Raw genomic sequence first — 17,639 nt, 5'->3', positions numbered from 1 at the left:
AGCATGTCTCCTCTCAGACCATCTACCATCGACAGTGGGTTCATCCTAGCTCCCCATGCTTTAGAGAATCCTTTCACGTCGGACAAATCGTATCAACGAGTTCTCGAATGGTACCTTCCACCTTCTATTCTCGAGACTGTCACACCTTGTCTCATCAAATTTGCGGAAGAGGCAATCTCATCGGAGGTCAATGAATTGATATCAAACGCAGAATCGCAACAGCCATACGTCAAGGCCTATAATGTGTGGGGTGCCCGTTACCCATATGATAGACTGGTGACCAGTCATGGCTGGAAAGAACTGGGAAAATGGGGGTCGAAGAGTGGGTAAGTCATCACCAAAATACCTCGACGATTCGACCTGACAAGTAACAGAGTGATAGCGCTTGGCTACGAGGACGAGTTCAAAGAGTACCGGCGGCTCGTTCAGCATGCATTGTAAGTCTTGCCAGAGAGCCCACAGGTCGGGGCAGCGACTAATGGTGTAGTAACTATACATTCTCTGCATCGTCGGCGGTATATTCATGTCCAGTTTCAATGACCAGCGGAGCAGCACGGCTCGTGGCTAAACAGCTTAGCTCCGTGCCCGCTGATCATCCATTTCATGAAATCTATCGTCTCCTCATCTCCCGGGAAGGGAATTGGATCTCGTCTCAGTGGATGACCGAGAGACCCGGTGGCAGCGACGTACAGAACTCCGAAACTGTTGCTGTCTTCTCTCCGCTCCCCACCAAGTCAGGACGTTATGGGGCCATTGAAGAAGGAGACTATCTTGTGTCCGGGTTCAAGTTCTTTTCATCGGCCACCGACTGCAATATGGCCCTCATCCTGGCCAAAACAGAATCTGGGCAGCTCAGTCTCTTTGTCGCGCCAACCAGAAAGACGGTGGTTATTGATGGGAAACCCCAGCAGGTGACAAACGGTGTTCGTATTCATCGCCTCAAGAACAAGATGGGCACCAAGGAGCTTCCGACCGCTGAATTGCAGCTTGACAACATGAGAGCTCATCTCATCGGTCCATTGGACCGCGGAATCGCTACCATCGCCCTGCTTCTGAATGTTACCAGAACTCATAATTTTATCACTGCCTTATCTTGCTGGCGTCGGGGCATGGCGATTGCTAAGAGCTTCGCGAAGGTCCGGACCACGATCAATCAACCGCTGTGGACGTTTCCCATGCATCTCCGAATGCTGGCAAATATGGAGGTCAAGCACCGAGGGGCTCTCCAGCTCGCATTCTTCACTACTGCATTGCTGAGTTTCGCAGACAACGGGTTTCCCCCAGAGGATATCCAACGTAGGGGCTACGTACCTCTGCCGTCTCCTGGAGAACAGACAGAGATTATCCTGAGAACTCTGACCGCAACTTCAAAGGCCGTGATCTGTAAGACCGGCACTCTTTCGCTACAGGAATGCCAGGAGGCCATGGGCGGTGTCGGGTACATGGACGAGCCAGACGAGCCAGATTTCAATATCTCGCGCCTCATGCGGGACACAGCGGCAAACATGACGTGGGAAGGTACTACAAACGTGTTGAGCAGCGAGGTGGTTAGACATCTCTTGAATAAGAACGCAAGACATCTTTCTGCTTTCAGCGCCTGGATGGAGTTTGCGATTTCGCGCGTGAAAGACGCTGAGCTGAGAGAGACACTGGAAGTGGCTTGGGGTGAATATTTCAGCACGCTCAATAAGAGAAGGGATGATCTGGTCTCTGCGCTCGCCATGGGACGGCAGTTGATGTTCACCCTCGCCTGGCTGGTGGCGGGGGTGCTTCTTGCACTTGACGCGGCTCGGGACACGGATGTGGTTGCTTTGGAGATCGCACGACGCTGGATTCTGGAAGGTGAAGGAAATATAGGCGAGTTTCATCTCCCGAACGTCGTTAAGGCGTCAGGGCGTGTGTTGCCAACCAGTGACAGGGACAAGATCAACTGGGACTGTCGAATAGTTTGGGGTATCGACCTCCCTGACGGCTCCGCAACGGGCTACAGAATCGGAGACAGGCAGACAAGTCGCGCCAAACTATAGTTGTATAGTGAAGTATATGTCCTGAGATATCGTTTGTAGGTTATCCTCTCCAAAAGTTCTCGATCTGATCAACCGCAGTAGAGATAGTTGTCCCACTGCCAGACTGGCCGCCATTTTCCGCTCAGCTACTCATCTGGATACATGCTGTATATATCTAAGATGCTATTCGTCGTCCCTGCGTCAATTTCCGAATGCGCCCGGGCTCGCAATAGTCTGAGCCAGGTCAATCCTCCACAGCCTTGTTGATGCGAGGATGATAGCAGAATTGCCTGCCAGAGCGACCTGTGCGACACTGGTCCCCTGCATCTTCTGGCTCATCAGCGTGTCATGGTTAAACAGCCCGATGACAGCTCCTTGACTGTTTCTCACTACAACGCCCTCACCTTCCCCAGTCCATACACGGCCATAATCATCGACCTTCAGGCCGTCTGTGAATGTTCTCGCCAATCCGAACATGCGTTTGTTTATTGGGAATCCCCGGCTATCAAGGTCATACTCGTAGATTCCCATCGAGCCAGGCATATTCCTGAAACAAAGATTAGTCTTCCAGTCGTCAGGAAACCGCCATATCCAGGGAATGCTTACTTGCTCCCAATTTCCAGTTCACCTGCTGGCAGAGAATCGTACTCCCCCACGTAGAGCTTGGTTCCATTGGCGTTAACCTGGACACCATTGCTTCCAACAATATCAGAACGGGGGATAACAGCAACCAGGGCACCGGTAGACGGTGTGTATCGCCAGACAGCATCAGGGAGCTGGTAGTCCGAATCTGGTCGATCAACAAGCCCACCATAGAGGTTGTCAGTGAAGTATACTTGGGTCGTATCGAGGCCGTTCCCATCGTGATTAGCGGGTACGACAGTGATATCGTCAGGTCCATTGAAGGGTAAACCAAACCATGAATTGGCAAGTATTTCGGCTTCGTAGGTAACAGCATTGACTCGCGCAATGCCCGGTTGAACGCTTACATTGCCAAAATAGACTAAATAGACAAAACCATCAAAATAGTATGCTCCGTTAGGATTGACAAGGTTCGTCTTGACTTGATGGATTGAATTGTCTGTCAGATTGAGCCGGTAAATCGTGGTGGGCTTGTCGTCGAGGATGCTGCTCGTGAACCACACTTGGTTTCCTCTCCAATCATACGTGGCACCCTGGACTCTCTAGTCAGATCCCGTATAGATTGTTGAGGGGTCGCAGGGGAGCTTCAACTAGCCTCGAAAGCAAACGAATCATTTCTCTCTTCCAAGAGCACTGCCTTTGGGCTGGGGCCAAGCATGTCCGTGAACTCGGAACTGTAGGAGATGAAGGTTGCATTCTGGGCTTCCTTCAGGAGGTCGGCCAGACCGTTGTTATTGGTTTTCGTGTCAATGAAGTATGTTGACGCGTTACTCGTATAATTTGGAGTGATCAAGTGGGTATAATTCATGGGGATGGAGACAGTTCCATTGAGAGTTAATGCTGTGGCGACACCCGCAGCTAAGCATTGAAGTAAGACTGTAAGATACATCTTGATAAGAATTCTTGAGCTTAGCAACTACACAAGCCTCAATGCTTGGTGATATCGATATCGCGACTTTTTCGGTAGCAATATATAGCCCTGCAGCCCTGTCAATCCGCTGAATATATAGCCTAGGTTCTTCGTCACTTCTTCCCCGCCTTCGTCGGTACGAAGGTCCTTGTCTAAGAGATATAATTCAGTTATAGTTCTATCTCCGTGGAAAACCCCAAATGCTCCGTCATTCCCCCACTGATTCTACTCTGGCGGTGAGCTCTTTGACATAGAAAACATTCATTCCGATCTATTGAACACCATCGCTGACCCCGCATCCCTCACTCCAGACGTGCTGAACCGAAACTCCGAGGTGAAAGTATCCCTCGGGCGCTAGGATTCTTTGAATCCTTCGGAGACTGGGGTTTATGTCGGAAAGATAGAAATGAGACGGAATGCAATGCTGAGGATCTATAATGCTGCGCCCGTGCGAGGCTTCGGTCGTAGCATGCACTGCTGCGTCATAGAAGCCACCATTTTGCCGCTCTCGTCCCAGATCCTTGACTCCGCATAGTTTCGCGCAACTCCCGCAGTTCGGGTCATGCGCTCTCGGAGATGCCAGCGGGTCATGTCAACATCGTTGACAAACACTCTCAGGGCGAAGTCCAACGTTGACGCAGCACCAGCATCATGCATGCCTTTGTGGTCGTGGATCAGCGGCATGAAAGACGGTCCCGCATCCATCATGAAGGCCAAAGCTGCAAGATGCTCGGCCCTGGAGGTCAGAGGTTGAGCTGTTCTAAACCAGTCTCCAGACGTCTTGGAGGTGATTGGGAGGTGGTCTTGGGTCGTCCGAAGCTGCTTTGCAGCTCCACCGAGATTCTGTCCCCAGATTCCCTCGGGACAAAATCGGTTCTCGAAGAATGATAGCAAGACGGAGGTGGTATGTCGATAAGCTCGGGCATCTTCCTCCGTGATGTGGCCTTTTGCCAAAAGGTCTTCTGCCAATTTCTCCACTCGCGGACATTGGCTCCAGTCACTGTATCGACCTTTCGGCGGCGCTGAATATTCCATCATTGCTGGTTCATTGACGTGGAAGTCAGCTTGCAGCGTCATGCAGAGCCGCTGTTCTCCACTGGGAAGACTCTGCCATACATCAACGCGGCGTGTCGCAAATGTTCTCGTGTCGCGCAAACGTTGAACTCGACAAGTCAGGGTACGATCCGTTCTTGTTGGTCCGAGAAAGTGTCCGAGCACGGAATAGAGATTGTAGCCGGGTTTCACAGTGTGATATGCAGCGTGCACGCCAATGGACATTGTACAACCGCCATACGCAATGCCAAGTTGATTCGCTCCTCTTGCCGGCGGGAATAGTGAGCAAAACTCATCTGGACCAGTTGCTTTGACGGCAATCTGCTCTGAGAGAGTGCTCGCCATCGGTACACTCATTGTGAATTCTATTTGTCTGACTTCCACTCGAATGCAACCGGATATCTGTAAAGTAGGCAACCGATAAAGTAGGAGGTTTGGGTGACCGCAAGAGTGCATCTGGTACAGGTTCAGGTGTTTTCAAAAGCCGAGGTTCGGCAACGGCCGCGGACGGGTGGACGGCTAACCGAGATCGCAAGGAAACGAGAAGATCTGCAAACTGCGTCATCTCCCGGGGACAATCATTGTGATGGGAGGAAGAGGCACGGATAGATTCCCGGTTGTACATGATTATTACTCCAGTCGGTGAGCAAAGCGCGAGTAGATGTCAGATTATAAACATCTTCTCACAGATTGAAAAGTCTTAGTTGAGCTCCGGTGTTACGACTCCTCGTCGGCAACATCCTCCCTCGGTATACATCAGTTAGCTTCGGGAGCTGATGGTTTGAACGTTCTGCTGAGTTCATTTCTCTCTAGACGTACTGCTCATATACCACCTATTCCTTACACTTTATGGGATCTACTTACCATTCTGATACCTCCGCCATTTTCTTCACTTCTGCCCTACCTACTGTGTAGGTTGATTACATGACCCTTTTGTCACTAACAGACATAGCTCTCCAGATCTGAAGCAAATTCAAGATACTAGCCGTGCAGGAGGCCTCACTCAAACCTTTACCTTCTCCCCCTCTTCACTCCCACTCGTCGTGCTGTGTCTAATATCGCTCTTGAACCCACCTCTCTCTGGGGCACCCGCTGCAGCCATGGCCTCCGTAGCACTGAGACTGTCGCCGTCCTTGCCCTCGAGGGTCATTCCCGGGGCACCAGCAGGAACAGTGTTGTGCTCGATATCCTCATACGGCCGCCAGAAGTCCTTTTTGCCCTTGGCAGCACGCACGAGCCAGGGTGGGAGAATCCCGCCTTCGATCTTATATGTCCAGGGGTCCTTGAACTCCTTGTCGGCGGGCCTGATGCGGCCACCAGAAACCTTCTCAATAATCCACACAAAGGTGTTGAGCACCATGTAGCTGATGATTCCCGCGATAAGGCCATACGCAATGCTATACGTGAACGGCATGATGGCGATTGTCAGGAATGCAGGAATCGCATCACCGATGTAGCGCCAGTTGATATCCTTGGCAGCTTTGGCCCTATAACACAGGCTTGTGAGATCAAGTCGGAGGAAGACGTTGGGAAGACTTACATGAGCGACCCAACAATAATCAAAACACAGCCCGTAGCGTAAGGAGGAATTGATGCAAATATTGGGGCAAAGAAGATAGAGATGAAGAAGCAAATCCCGGTGGTGATGGCAGTGAGACCAGTGCCTCCGCCTTCCGAAATACCGGCACCGCTTTCGATGCTGTAATGTTGTTAGCATTTGTGTCGCCAAAGGGCGAAGCTTGATGCCTCGATGTATGAGTACGCACTATGCAGTGACGGGCGGTGTTCCAAAGAGTGCGCCAATGGAAATACCAAAAGCGTCAACAAGGTATGCCACCGCGGAGCCTTCGAAATCTTGAGTCTTCTCGTCGATGGCGCCGCAGAACCGAGCCATGGAATACAATGTGCCGGTACAGTCCAGAATATCAACGTAGAGGAAAGTGATGAAGGCCAGGCCGAATTGTCCTCCATATCCCGAGATATTCCACTCCTGGACGGTCAAGATCTTCTCGATAGGATGGAAAGTGACGACCTTTTTGAAGAAATCGAACATGCTGTCGCCGAGCTCCGTGTACGGGAAATATGTGACAGGAGTCCCTCTCGGCCAGGAGATGATGCTGACCAGCAAAATGCCGAAGATGATTGCGCCCTTGACACGGAACATCATGAGCATGACGGTGAAGAAACCTCCGCAAAAGATACCGATCCACATAGTGGGACTTCGCATCTTTTCAGCCGAGGGACACAGCCCTGCCTCGTCCTGGAACTCTGGTTTGCAACCAGCCAGCTCAAGGGGAGTGGCTTGCGCACCGACCACGGCGCCAATACCCGCACTGTAGGTCAACCCGATGAGAGTCAAATATAATCCGATGCCGACGCCAGTTGCGAGTTTGATTGATGCCGGGATCGCTCGAGCAAGCCATTGGCGCAAACCAAGGATGGTCAGGCCGACAAAGACGAAGCCTTCAACAAAGACTGCTGTAACTGCAACCTGATATGGTACGAGACCGGATCCGTGGTATCCAACAACAGTATAAGCGAACTGGCAGTCGTCAGATCATTACCCGCGAAGTTCAGATTGACACATCAAGTGGCACACAAGGGACACATAGCCATGGGACGCGGTGAGAAGCTTACATAGGCATTCAAACCCATACCCGGCGCCAGGGCGATTGGCATGTTTGCGAAAAGACCCATGCAGAAAGTGGTCAAGGCCGAGATGGCGGCGGTCGCAGTAACCAAATCTCGCTGGACACCAGCCACGCAGATCATATAGTCAGGGTCACTATCGCACAGATCGGGACTATCTGGAGAGCAGACGCAGGTGCCGCCAGACTGGGACACAATTGTTGCGTTGACGCTGATGATGTAGGCCATTGCAAAGAAGGTGGCCAACCCGGCTCGGATTTCGGTGAAGAAATAGGTTCCCTTTCGTTCCCTCCGATGGCCTGAGCCATCAAGCCGGAAGCGCTTGCCCACGAAGGAGCGCGCCACGGCCATGTTGGCATTGTGAATCATCTCGTTGATACCCATGCTTTCGATTCCCGTGACGCAGTCGACACAAATGAACAGAAGGACAGACGAAAGACAGATGAAGTCAAAGCAAACATTGACGTACCTGGGGTTCAGGGAGGTTGATATATCGCGATGATGTAAAGCATATCAAATGGCCACGCCCAGAATCAAGATCTCCCTTAGCCAAAATGCTGATAAGAGTGTTCGCACATTGGTGATTGCAGTCGTACCCGAGAAACCATTCTCAGTGGCCCGGAGCCGCCCTACGGGCCCTATGCCAAGACAATGGGCGGGTTCCCGCTTGACCAGATGGCGTTCGGCCGGACTTGGCGAGGCTTTTTGACGCTCGGGTTTTGATAAGTGCATGCATGATTGTTGGTCGACTCGCCTACGAGCAATTCGGCGAGCGGCGATGCACTGGAAGACCTGAGGATCCGGCCCTTTTTTGATCTTCCTTTTGCTGAAGGAGTCGATCTGATATCGACAAGGGTTGTACGGAAGCGAATGCCAAGACTCTCCGGATGCCGGCGACAGCCTGGGAGTAGCAAGTAAAAGGATCGTGGATGCGTGAAGCTACTCAATTACCTTGACCTCGACTAAGGTTCCGCGCTATCCTGACCTGGTCGCTGCTTCGCTAATGAAATATGTCATGTTTTCTTTTAGGTGGGCTAGTATTCGCTCCAGCTAGGGCTGTAACCCTACAGGCTTCGCAAAGTTCGTTGCGGGATAAAGCCTGGCAGAAGTAACTCCAGGGTCTCCATCCACATTGAGAGAGCGACACAGACATGGATGGGTATGTGGGTATCCGCACCACGGGTAGATAGGTACAGAGACGGAAAGGGGCTTCCCCGGTAGTAGCTCGGGGATGTTCCTCAGACAAGGCTCAGTGAGTTGGTCACGTGCCTGGATCCTCTGATTCTGTGACACAGTCATGGGACTTACTTACAGAAGGTGTACCGAATACTAGCGCCACACATTCAACCAAAGATCTCAGGCCTTAGTGATGCTATCAGTCATAATTCATCCCCCTAAAGATATGAGCCCAGTGGTCAAGTAAGGTAATATGGACTTCAGTCCATCTCTAATCAAATTAAGCGAATAACCCTAAGAGAGTATGTGACTGACACCCTAAGAGAGTATGTGACTGACACCCTAAGAGAGTATGTGACTGACACCTTATCACGACAAACATCCACGAGGGACAATGCGATTCAAACTTTCGACCTTTTTCATTCTTTCCCTCACCATTGACCCTGATTATTGAACGGATCAGCCATTCGACATCAAAAAGTTGTGTGGCCAACGTCATGTCCGTGGCACGGGCATACAGAGAGTATCAGTGGCAACGCCTATTTCCCACTGACTTTACCGTTAGTCTGTGTAGTCCCGGCCTTCGGTGAGAGCTCAAATGTCTGGAAATCGGTAGAGATATACTGCGCGGAGTGTCTCAGAAGTATGGATTCGCGATATTCCAGTACCGGAAGCTGGGTTGTCAAGAGAAAGCGAGAGGATGGGGCGTAGTTTATAGAGCCAGTTCCTGTCCACAATTCTCCTTCGGTGCAAATGTTTCGGATGGCCACATATTCACGCACGACCGGATCCTTGTCATTATGGAGATTCGGTAATATGCGCAGAACCAGGAACTGCTTCTGATCTGCAGGGACAGGCATTTTTTGCAGCCCGTGGATTTTGCTTTCAGGCCTGAAGCCAAATTGTATCACTTTGTGACCGACTGGCCGCTCAACGTGGCCTAGTTGAAAGCCTGGATCTCTCGGAGTACTAGTTGGGTCGAAGACAACTCTTCCGATGATTTTTGGGCAGCCCAACTGTTCCCTACCCATGAATAAAGCTGCCTCGTTTTCCAAAATCAGCTCCAAGCCAAAGTCGTATTTGATACCCTGATACGTCACTTCGACAGTGGTTATGAGCTCCGAGTAAGCTCCAAATTGGCTGAAGCCCCAATTGGCGACTGTCACACCAACTAGTGGTTTGTCCTCAATTTCAAAATCATCTGGAATCAGGTGTTTTACTACCTCCGCTGCCGTGAGGTATTCGATTCTGAGCATATCTGTATCTGAATACTCAATTCTCTTTAGTGGATAAAGAGGATTTTGCGCAGGAACGCTAGATGCGGCTCGGACATTAAGCTCGCCTCGAGGCATGGTGATATAACGACGAACGAGTATAGTGATATATGGAAATTGATGAAGTAGGTGTTTTACGAGACTATAGGGTCAGATGAGGTTAATGTTTTAATGGTAGTTAGAGGACGGGGAAATGCTCCGTGTAATCCCCCGGTAAAGACTTATTATATTCACTTATGCTGAATTGACCTCGGGCGACAAAAGGTTTTACGACTCGTAAGGTAACCTAAAAACGTATTGGAAACGGCCTTACATACGACCTAAAGAGAGGATACCTGGAGAAAGGTCTACCAGCTGTAGTAGTCTCACAGGGGCATGGACTAGAGGATAGGAGCACGTGACAACTAGAAAGGGAAATGATGGGAAGTCCCTTAGCTAAGTTATATACTAACGATCACGAACCACTAAGTATACTATATATATAGTAATTCCTTATTATTTAAGTATTATATACTCGCCGCCTAAGGAAAGCTTTCCTTCCCTTCCCTTATACTTTAAGTCTTAGTAAAGATATACTATTACGGAATACCTATACCTATCTATTACCTATCGCTACCCTCTACCTATCTATATAGGCCGTTACTAACACCCCTCTATATACTGTAATAGGGGAGTTTATGGGCTAGAATATAATTAGTAGAATTCACCTATATAATGTAATAGGAGAATCTACAGGCTGGTACGTAACTAGTGGAATTTACCTATCTAATGTACAGGTAAACATTCCTACCTCCTAATTAGCTAGATCTTAGATACTAGGTCTAAGAGTTCTTTTCTAAGAGATCCTCTTAAAGGATTAGTTCTTAATGAGTCCTTAATAATAAGAGGATAATAGAGTAATTAATTAAGTAATAGAATCTATCTAATTAGGATCTTTAATACCGTTTTATTATTACTATATAATAGTTATTACCCCTAATACTATACCTACCACTGTACGAGTAGAGACCTTTAGCTAAGAGCCTCGCCCTAGTTCAGTAGGTATACTACCTAGTCACGTTACCTAGCTAAGCTACCTAGATACGTAACCTAGTCACGTCATTTAGACGCTAAGCCTAATAAAGTAAGTAGCCTAGATAGCGATATTCTATAGAAATAATAAGGACTAGTTTACTACTAAGGATAGGAGCTATAAGATGGGATTAGTTAGGTAGAAACTTCGCTTCTAGGCATCGTTAGTAGGCGTACGTTAGAATATCGATATTAAATAGCTCTATTTTATTATCCTCCGTAGAGAGTTCTAAGGACCTTCCTACTATTATAGAGGTAGCGATTTTAAATGAAACTTTAGTTATTTCGAAGGGTTCTATTACTAGAGAGTCTATTTACCTTATTCCTAAGATCCTTTTAGAGCGTTTATATTATTCTCTAGCCTATAGTTAATGAGAGGGCGGAGGAATAGATATATTTTCGGTAATAGTACTACTACTCTAAGGCCGCTTCGAAACCTAGCTATTGACGCTAATTATTAAGTTATTCTAGTCATCTAGATCGTCTAATAGGTCTAAACTATCGTCCTTATTAAGGATTTAAGGCGTAGATAGCTATTACGAGTTCTACGAGGTATAGAATCGCTATATAGGGCTTTCCTTAAGCGCTACGCGAGCGATCGATCTCACCTTATTAGGTATAAGTCTACCTTCGGTAGACTTAGATTCGCTCGCCGCGGCCCTCGTAGCACTAGGAATAGGCGATCGCGCCTAGGCTAAGGCGCGTAAGGTGTTAAACCTTAGCTAGAGGTACTAACTAGGTCTCTTAGGGTTCTCTATTATACTAGGACTAACAGAAATGATGGTTATAGACCTAGGTAGTATAAGAGTAGCCTCTACTAGCTCCCGAGAGGTTAGAGATAGTAGCCTTAAAGGCGTTAACATTACTATAGGCTAGTTTACTCTCGTTAGCGTAGCTAAGGCACGTACTTCTAGGAGGTAGCGAGAAGGTGTCGGTTTACGGCGAGGTCGCGTAGATATATTAATATAATCTTATATACTATAGGATAGCTATTTACTAGATAAATTACGCTATTCTAAAGTACGTAGACCTATACCGCTATATACGTATATAGCGGTGTAACCATTATTATACCCTCGGTAAAACTACTAATTTTTTTGAATTCTTACTCGCCCCTGTAAGCGTTTAGTGCCTACAATAATTTAGCGTTTAATGAGCCCCGTATCTTGGTCGAAAAAGCTTCAAGAGAGCGTTTCAGGTCTATCAATTCTTCTTCTACCTTGAGTAATTATGGCTAGCAAGTGAAGAATAGTAATTGAAACGTAGGAAAAGTCTGCATACTCCTTCGAACAGGAGCATAGGCATTTTTATTAGCGATCCCTGTAGACAATAAATCATATGATTCGGGCCGGTCTGTGGCGTGTGTCTGACGGGTGTCTTCGTTGTAACTCTGCCCTCTTCACCTGTTGCACTGTGACCGTCTCCCCTAGACGGACGATGTCTCCTCACGCATGAGCCTTTGTTCCCATGCAAGTGATTGGTGGAGCATTGGACAGGCAGCATAGTGAGTCTCGCCCTGTCACAGCCATACGCATTATGCATCATAAGCTGGATAGTACGAGTACGGAAGTACAAATTTCGGGTTCATTCTCTTCATAGGAGTAGTTACCCGTAGGCCTCGGTACTCCATACCTGCTGATTATCTACCTACGTGCTCCTCGCTTCTGACTTTTACTGTCTATAGAGAACTCTGAGTCCAGACCCTAGCTTTCTCACGCAACGAAGAACCGGTTTAGATCTTTAACGGTCTTTCAACTAGGCTATGAGCCAGGTTGGAGTCATCCACATCGTCCTCCTTCGCTAGAGTTTGTGCCGCGGTGAGTTCTGGATTTCTGAAGCACAAGGCAAATCCGACCAACGGAATGCAGAGGCACAAGCCCGTGACGCACAGCAGCAGCTGAACATGGCGATAACTGTTATTGATAGCCTCCCTGATGGGTGTCCCGACGGGGTAATGAGCCGCGACGGCAAACGGATTAGCGTAGATCAATCGGGGGAGTGTGGTATTCGACTGAAACGACAATTTCTCCTCCAAGGTCGAAGGCAGGACCTGCGACCAAATGGCTCCTGACACACTAGCACCGAGCGCGTGACCAATACTGTGAGATGCAAGGAAGACACCGGTCATTATCGCCATTTGTTCATGCTTCAGCGCGACCTGAAGGGAAGACAGTGCTGCGTATGGAAACATGCCACCTCCAATACCCAGGAGGACTTCCGCGCCGATGACACCCGACCGGGAGGACGAGGATGAGTCGCCGCGGTATCTGATCAGCAGCCCGAACGCAACCATGTACAGCACCGTTCCTGCCACCACGAGATACTTCATGTGTCGGGACCAGTAGACAAACAGGCCACAAAACGGCCCGACCACAAAGGACGTGAAGAGGTAGAGACTTGTGATTCGAGTGGCCGCTTTGACCGAAAAGCTGAATGCAATCACCAGAAGTGTGTATAGGTAGTTTCCCTGCAATGCGTAGGCAAAGTTGGTAGTGATGGACAGCGCAATTGGACTCCAGACCCCTAGGTCTCTCAGATCCTGGAGCCGCACGAGTGGTTGAGGTGCTCGACGCTCCCAAAACACAAACAGTGGAATGCAGACAAACCCAACAACCAGCGGCGCAATTACGTGCGCCGTCTTCCAGGTTGTCTTGATGCCGCCAGCGATGGTGAATGGGGTAAGTATCAGAGCGATGATGGCGATAAGAAGCAAAAGCCCGATGGTGTCGAGTCGCCAGAATGTCTCTACAAGGGAGAGACGCTTGGCGGTGGATCGCTGAGAAGAGATGCGTTGTGCCCGCCGGTCTAGGAAGAGCAGGGTACCGACCAGTGGTGCCACGCAGATGGTGATGATGATGCACCACATACCGATACCCCACTGCCATGTGGTATCTTTGAGGACGGCCGATGTGATGTTGCCCGAGACCCAAGTGGTGATGGCAAAGTGAAGGTTGGGAATGTACACGGCAAACAGGCGAAGCCGGGTCGATGTGAGATCTCCGACCAAGACCGTCACTATGGTCTGCAGGCTTGTCATGCCGACTTGCCAGATAACCGCTCCGGCTGCGTAGCTGTCCACACCTGTCGACGTCGCCTCGACGATGCTGCCGACCAGGTAGAAGACGATGGCCAGTCCAATGACCTCGACACGGCCAAAGCCGTCTGCCAGTCGAGCCGAAGTAAACTGAGCGCCGGCAGCGAAGACGGTGCGCAGAACATTAACAGTTGCCAGCAAGGAATGCTTCTGGTAGCTCGCGGTGGCATACGTGGTGTAGACATTTCTGACCGTCGCGTCCAACCCGTAGGCATAGCCTACAAGGAATATGCAGACCAGAAGGGCCGTGAGGCTGGTCGTGGTAAGGCTGTTGTATATCGCCTCGATTCGGAGAACCCCAATGGACTTGTGCCCTGTTGGCGATTCTGTCGTGTCTGCCTTTCCGGGGAGTTTGTCTGGTGCTGCCACTGGGAACGGGCTCACAGAAGCTGTTTCTTTGGCTTGACCGTGATTCTCCCCATTTGTAGAGGACATGGTGAAGGAGGAGACTTGAGGGGAGCAGGCTGACTAAGGATTGCCAACAACAGGACTGAAAGAAGTTACTTAAGTATCAATGATTGTCCACAGCATTGGCCCTCGCTACTCATTCACCCGCCTATATATATATACGGTCTACGCGTACTTAGCTACAGTGGACCCGGGTGGCAATTTCTGCTTTGCATTCGACGAGCAGAAGTGTAAATGAGATGCTGTTTTTATTTGCTGAATCCTTTGGCTATCTACTAAGAAGATTGAAGGTGTACTTGTTAGCATGTGGGCCGAGTTCAAATATAAATGAGGACCTTGAAGAGCCAAGACTCCGCCTCACGCTCTTTTATTCAGCTACATGTACTCTCAGTCCCTGGCCGGTCCGCAGAAGGAAATGCAAAAGCTTCGCCCGGCTGCGTTTCCTTGTCCTCAGCACGAGGATCACTCGCCTTCCGCACATGCTGTACGGGTAAGGCACGTTGCTCATCCACTATACTCCGTTCTTGCCCGGTGGACTACCATCCTTCCTATGACCACCCAACGGGTCATATCCATTTTTCCACCTCGATGCTCAGGAGCATATAAAGTGGGTCGAGAAAAGCGTGTTCCGTGCTCATGTTGTGCTGCATGTTCGTAGTTTCACATGGCATCGCTCGTGACCGGGGGATCTGCAGGCTTTTTTTCGAAGAAGCGAGGAAACGGGGCACGACTATCGCTTTCTACTATATGCTGATTGGACGTGACACGACAAGAAGGGCATCGATCATTCTTGGCATGTCTGATTTCGACCCGCAGTATCTCTTAGTAAATTACTCGAGACGTTCAAATTCTAGTTGGACTTTGGGTTGAGAAATTCAGACCTCTCGGTCCCTCGCCCAAGACCTCAGCCTCGGGCGCCGACAGATGCAGACTAAATTTGCTGATCACTGTTACCGTTACCATTCGCAGAATGAACTCGGCAACATACTTTCCCAGTCACTGTCGAGGGCCGAATCCGAAGCGCCAGTAGCGGTAGCGTATGTCTGAGCGTGGGATGCCGAAGAACCGCTCAGGTCTGTAGGAATGCCGGTCCTCGCCCCAATAGTCTTGTCGAATGTTAAGTGCCAACGTATCAACTACAAAATTTGTCTTTGCAGGGATGGTATAGCCATCTATGTCACGATCTGTCGGCGAAGCTCGGGGAACCGTGAATGCGGCCAATGGACGGAGCCGAGACGACTCCAAGATACACGCAGCGAGGAGCGCTGTCGAGCTCTGGATGTATTCGTTCCCCTCGTCGGACCAGCCCGAAGCAGTACCTCCGTCCCGACCCGACTTTGTTCTTGTAGCGATCTCCTCCCTGAGTTTGCTCTGGGCACTAGAGTTGTCCGCCAAATGGACGAGATGCTAGGACAAGGCATCCATGGTGACGTCCAAGTTTGCAAACAGCATCTCGTCAAGAGTCTGATGGCCATGATCCCAGCTTATCGCTTCTCTCCAGGCTGCTTCGAAGAGTTTCACCACCACTACCTCAGAGTAGCCCTCCTTGACAGTGCGTTCGTATGATTTTGTGTTGAACCTGGTCCATTACAGCTTAAAAGATCGCAAAGTCCGATTTACTTCCGTTGGCAGGTGCTTGGACAGGTTAAACCGAGAAATACCTGCACCAATTACATGCTGGAATAGCTTCTCGCGTTCCGGGCCCATGGAATATGGCTCAGCTTCCATCTCGGGCGAGACGTTTCCATATAGTATATCAGCGACAATCAGGAACGGAAGTAATTTGAAGTCGTTGACTGGATCTGCTGTCAGCCTGTCTTTATGACCCTTATCCATGAGAAGCCTTTTCCGGAACCACTCCTCAGTCCTCTGCTAGATCGGGAGTAAGTGGCAGTAGGATTGGCTGTAGGTGAAAGATGGCTCGAGGAGCTCCCGTAGCGTGGCATATTCCTTTCCGCTTACTAGGCCGAGGCATTTTCCCAGTACTTAATTCATCAAATAACCTGAGTCGTTATCATGAGCCTTAAGATGCTTGTCTGGGTCTTGAAAGGCAGCTTTGATGTGCTGGGGTTTGGATACCACTATAAGGGCTGAGGGTCAACCTAGGTCGGTAGTACACCGCATGACCGCATGATTTAAACTTACATCTCGGGATTAGCAACGGCCTAGATCCTATAGTAGCCTCCTAACTCAGTACCCTACTACCCTACTCGATAGTACCTATCGAAGGATTCTAAGATATTTTCCCTAATGAGTACTAAGGAAATAGAAAGTCGAATATCTCTTAATACGTATCGTAAAAAAAGACGGTTTTTTCGATTTTTACGTTTATTAGGGTCTATTCTTCGATAATATCTACTTTAATAGACTCTCCGTCTCGTAGATAGACTAATATAGTCTTAACCTTAGAGAGTAGATCTATAGAAGATTAAAGTCGTAAATATCTCTTTAACTAGAAATTTTCGAAGTACGTTTTTTTCGCCTACTAAATAGAGAATATCGAGTTCTACTTCTTTATTTATTTCCGAAAGAATTATCTAGGGGGGGTACTTAGGTTAGGATTAGAGAATCTTAGGGTTTCTTCCGGCCTTTCTCATGATTTCTCGCGTCGTATCGTCCCTCTCTACCCCTCTTCGTTTAATTAACGCCTAAAAAGCCGAAATTTAGGCCTCCTTTCTATATTAACATTATATTCTTTATCTATTTACCTTACGTTACTTTCTATATACTTTAGTATACCGATATACTAAACTATACCTTACTTTTACATTAGTATTTCGGAGTATTCTAATATCCTTAAATACTCTATAATAGAATCTTAAGAAGTTAGTTACTTAACCTATTCGTACTTTAATATACTAGTATATTAAACTATACTTAACTTTTACATTAGTATTTAGGAGTATTCTAATATCCTTAAATACTCTATAATAGAATCTTAAAAAGTTAGTTACTCGATCTATTCGTACTTTAGTATACTAGTATACTAAACTATACTTAGCTTTTACATTAGTACTTCGAAGTATTCCGATATTCTTAAATACTTTATAATAGATTCTTAAGAAGTTAGTTACTCGACCTATTCGTACTTTAGTATACTAATATATTAAACTATACTATAGGGAAAAAACGGCTTAGGGATATTAGGTTAGGGCTAGAAATTTCCCGGAAATGACTATATAGGAGAGAACCTCCCGTCGGTCGTAGCTTACTTACTACGACTAAGTACAGTAGCTGGAGGGTAGCGTTAGGGTCCCCTTTCCTCCTCTTAATTTACTTTTTACTAGATCTAGACCTTAATCTCGTACTAATATACCCTCTAGAACCTTCTAGAGTCTTATAAGTAAAGTAGGGCG

General features: G+C 48.4%; 6 protein-coding genes across 6 annotated transcripts; 1 reads left to right on the top strand and 5 right to left on the bottom strand.

Moving 5' to 3' along the window:
* Nucleotides 1–3: 3 nt before the first annotated feature.
* AYO21_09933 (hypothetical protein) lies at nt 4–2,027 on the top strand (the record flags this gene model as incomplete). The annotated part of the gene is made up of 3 exons (XM_022659859.1): nt 4–326; nt 375–437; nt 488–2,027. 3 exons carry the CDS (start codon nt 4–6, stop codon nt 2,025–2,027), a joined length of 1,926 nt encoding a protein of 641 aa, XP_022507802.1.
* Nucleotides 2,028–2,207: 180 nt separating this feature from the next.
* On the bottom strand, nt 2,208–3,537 carry AYO21_09932 (hypothetical protein; the record flags this gene model as incomplete). Its single annotated transcript, XM_022659858.1, has 3 exons — nt 2,208–2,553; nt 2,613–3,190; nt 3,283–3,537. 3 exons carry the CDS (start codon nt 3,535–3,537, stop codon nt 2,208–2,210), a joined length of 1,179 nt encoding a protein of 392 aa, XP_022507801.1.
* A 453-nt stretch (nt 3,538–3,990) lies between these two features.
* AYO21_09931 (hypothetical protein) lies at nt 3,991–4,968 on the bottom strand (the record flags this gene model as incomplete). Its single annotated transcript, XM_022659857.1, has 1 exon — nt 3,991–4,968. One exon carries the CDS (start codon nt 4,966–4,968, stop codon nt 3,991–3,993), a length of 978 nt encoding a protein of 325 aa, XP_022507800.1.
* Nucleotides 4,969–5,614: 646 nt separating this feature from the next.
* On the bottom strand, nt 5,615–7,644 carry AYO21_09930 (hypothetical protein; the record flags this gene model as incomplete). Its single annotated transcript, XM_022659856.1, has 4 exons — nt 5,615–6,098; nt 6,152–6,310; nt 6,378–7,153; nt 7,249–7,644. The coding sequence occupies 4 exons, from the start codon at nt 7,642–7,644 to the stop codon at nt 5,615–5,617; spliced, it is 1,815 nt and encodes a 604-aa protein (XP_022507799.1).
* Nucleotides 7,645–8,975: 1,331 nt separating this feature from the next.
* AYO21_09929 (hypothetical protein) lies at nt 8,976–9,788 on the bottom strand (the record flags this gene model as incomplete). Its single annotated transcript, XM_022659855.1, has 1 exon — nt 8,976–9,788. The coding sequence occupies one exon, from the start codon at nt 9,786–9,788 to the stop codon at nt 8,976–8,978; it is 813 nt and encodes a 270-aa protein (XP_022507798.1).
* A 2,725-nt stretch (nt 9,789–12,513) lies between these two features.
* AYO21_09928 (hypothetical protein) lies at nt 12,514–14,310 on the bottom strand (the record flags this gene model as incomplete). Its single annotated transcript, XM_022659854.1, has 1 exon — nt 12,514–14,310. One exon carries the CDS (start codon nt 14,308–14,310, stop codon nt 12,514–12,516), a length of 1,797 nt encoding a protein of 598 aa, XP_022507797.1.
* Between the last annotated feature and the right edge of the window lie 3,329 nt (nt 14,311–17,639).

Source organism: Fonsecaea monophora (genome assembly GCF_001642475.1).
Source record: "Fonsecaea monophora strain CBS 269.37 chromosome Unknown Scaff106, whole genome shotgun sequence".
Taxonomy (NCBI): Eukaryota; Fungi; Ascomycota; class Eurotiomycetes; order Chaetothyriales; family Herpotrichiellaceae; genus Fonsecaea; species Fonsecaea monophora.
Note: the sequence above shows the minus strand (reverse complement) of the source record. Positions and strands in the feature narration are given on the sequence as shown.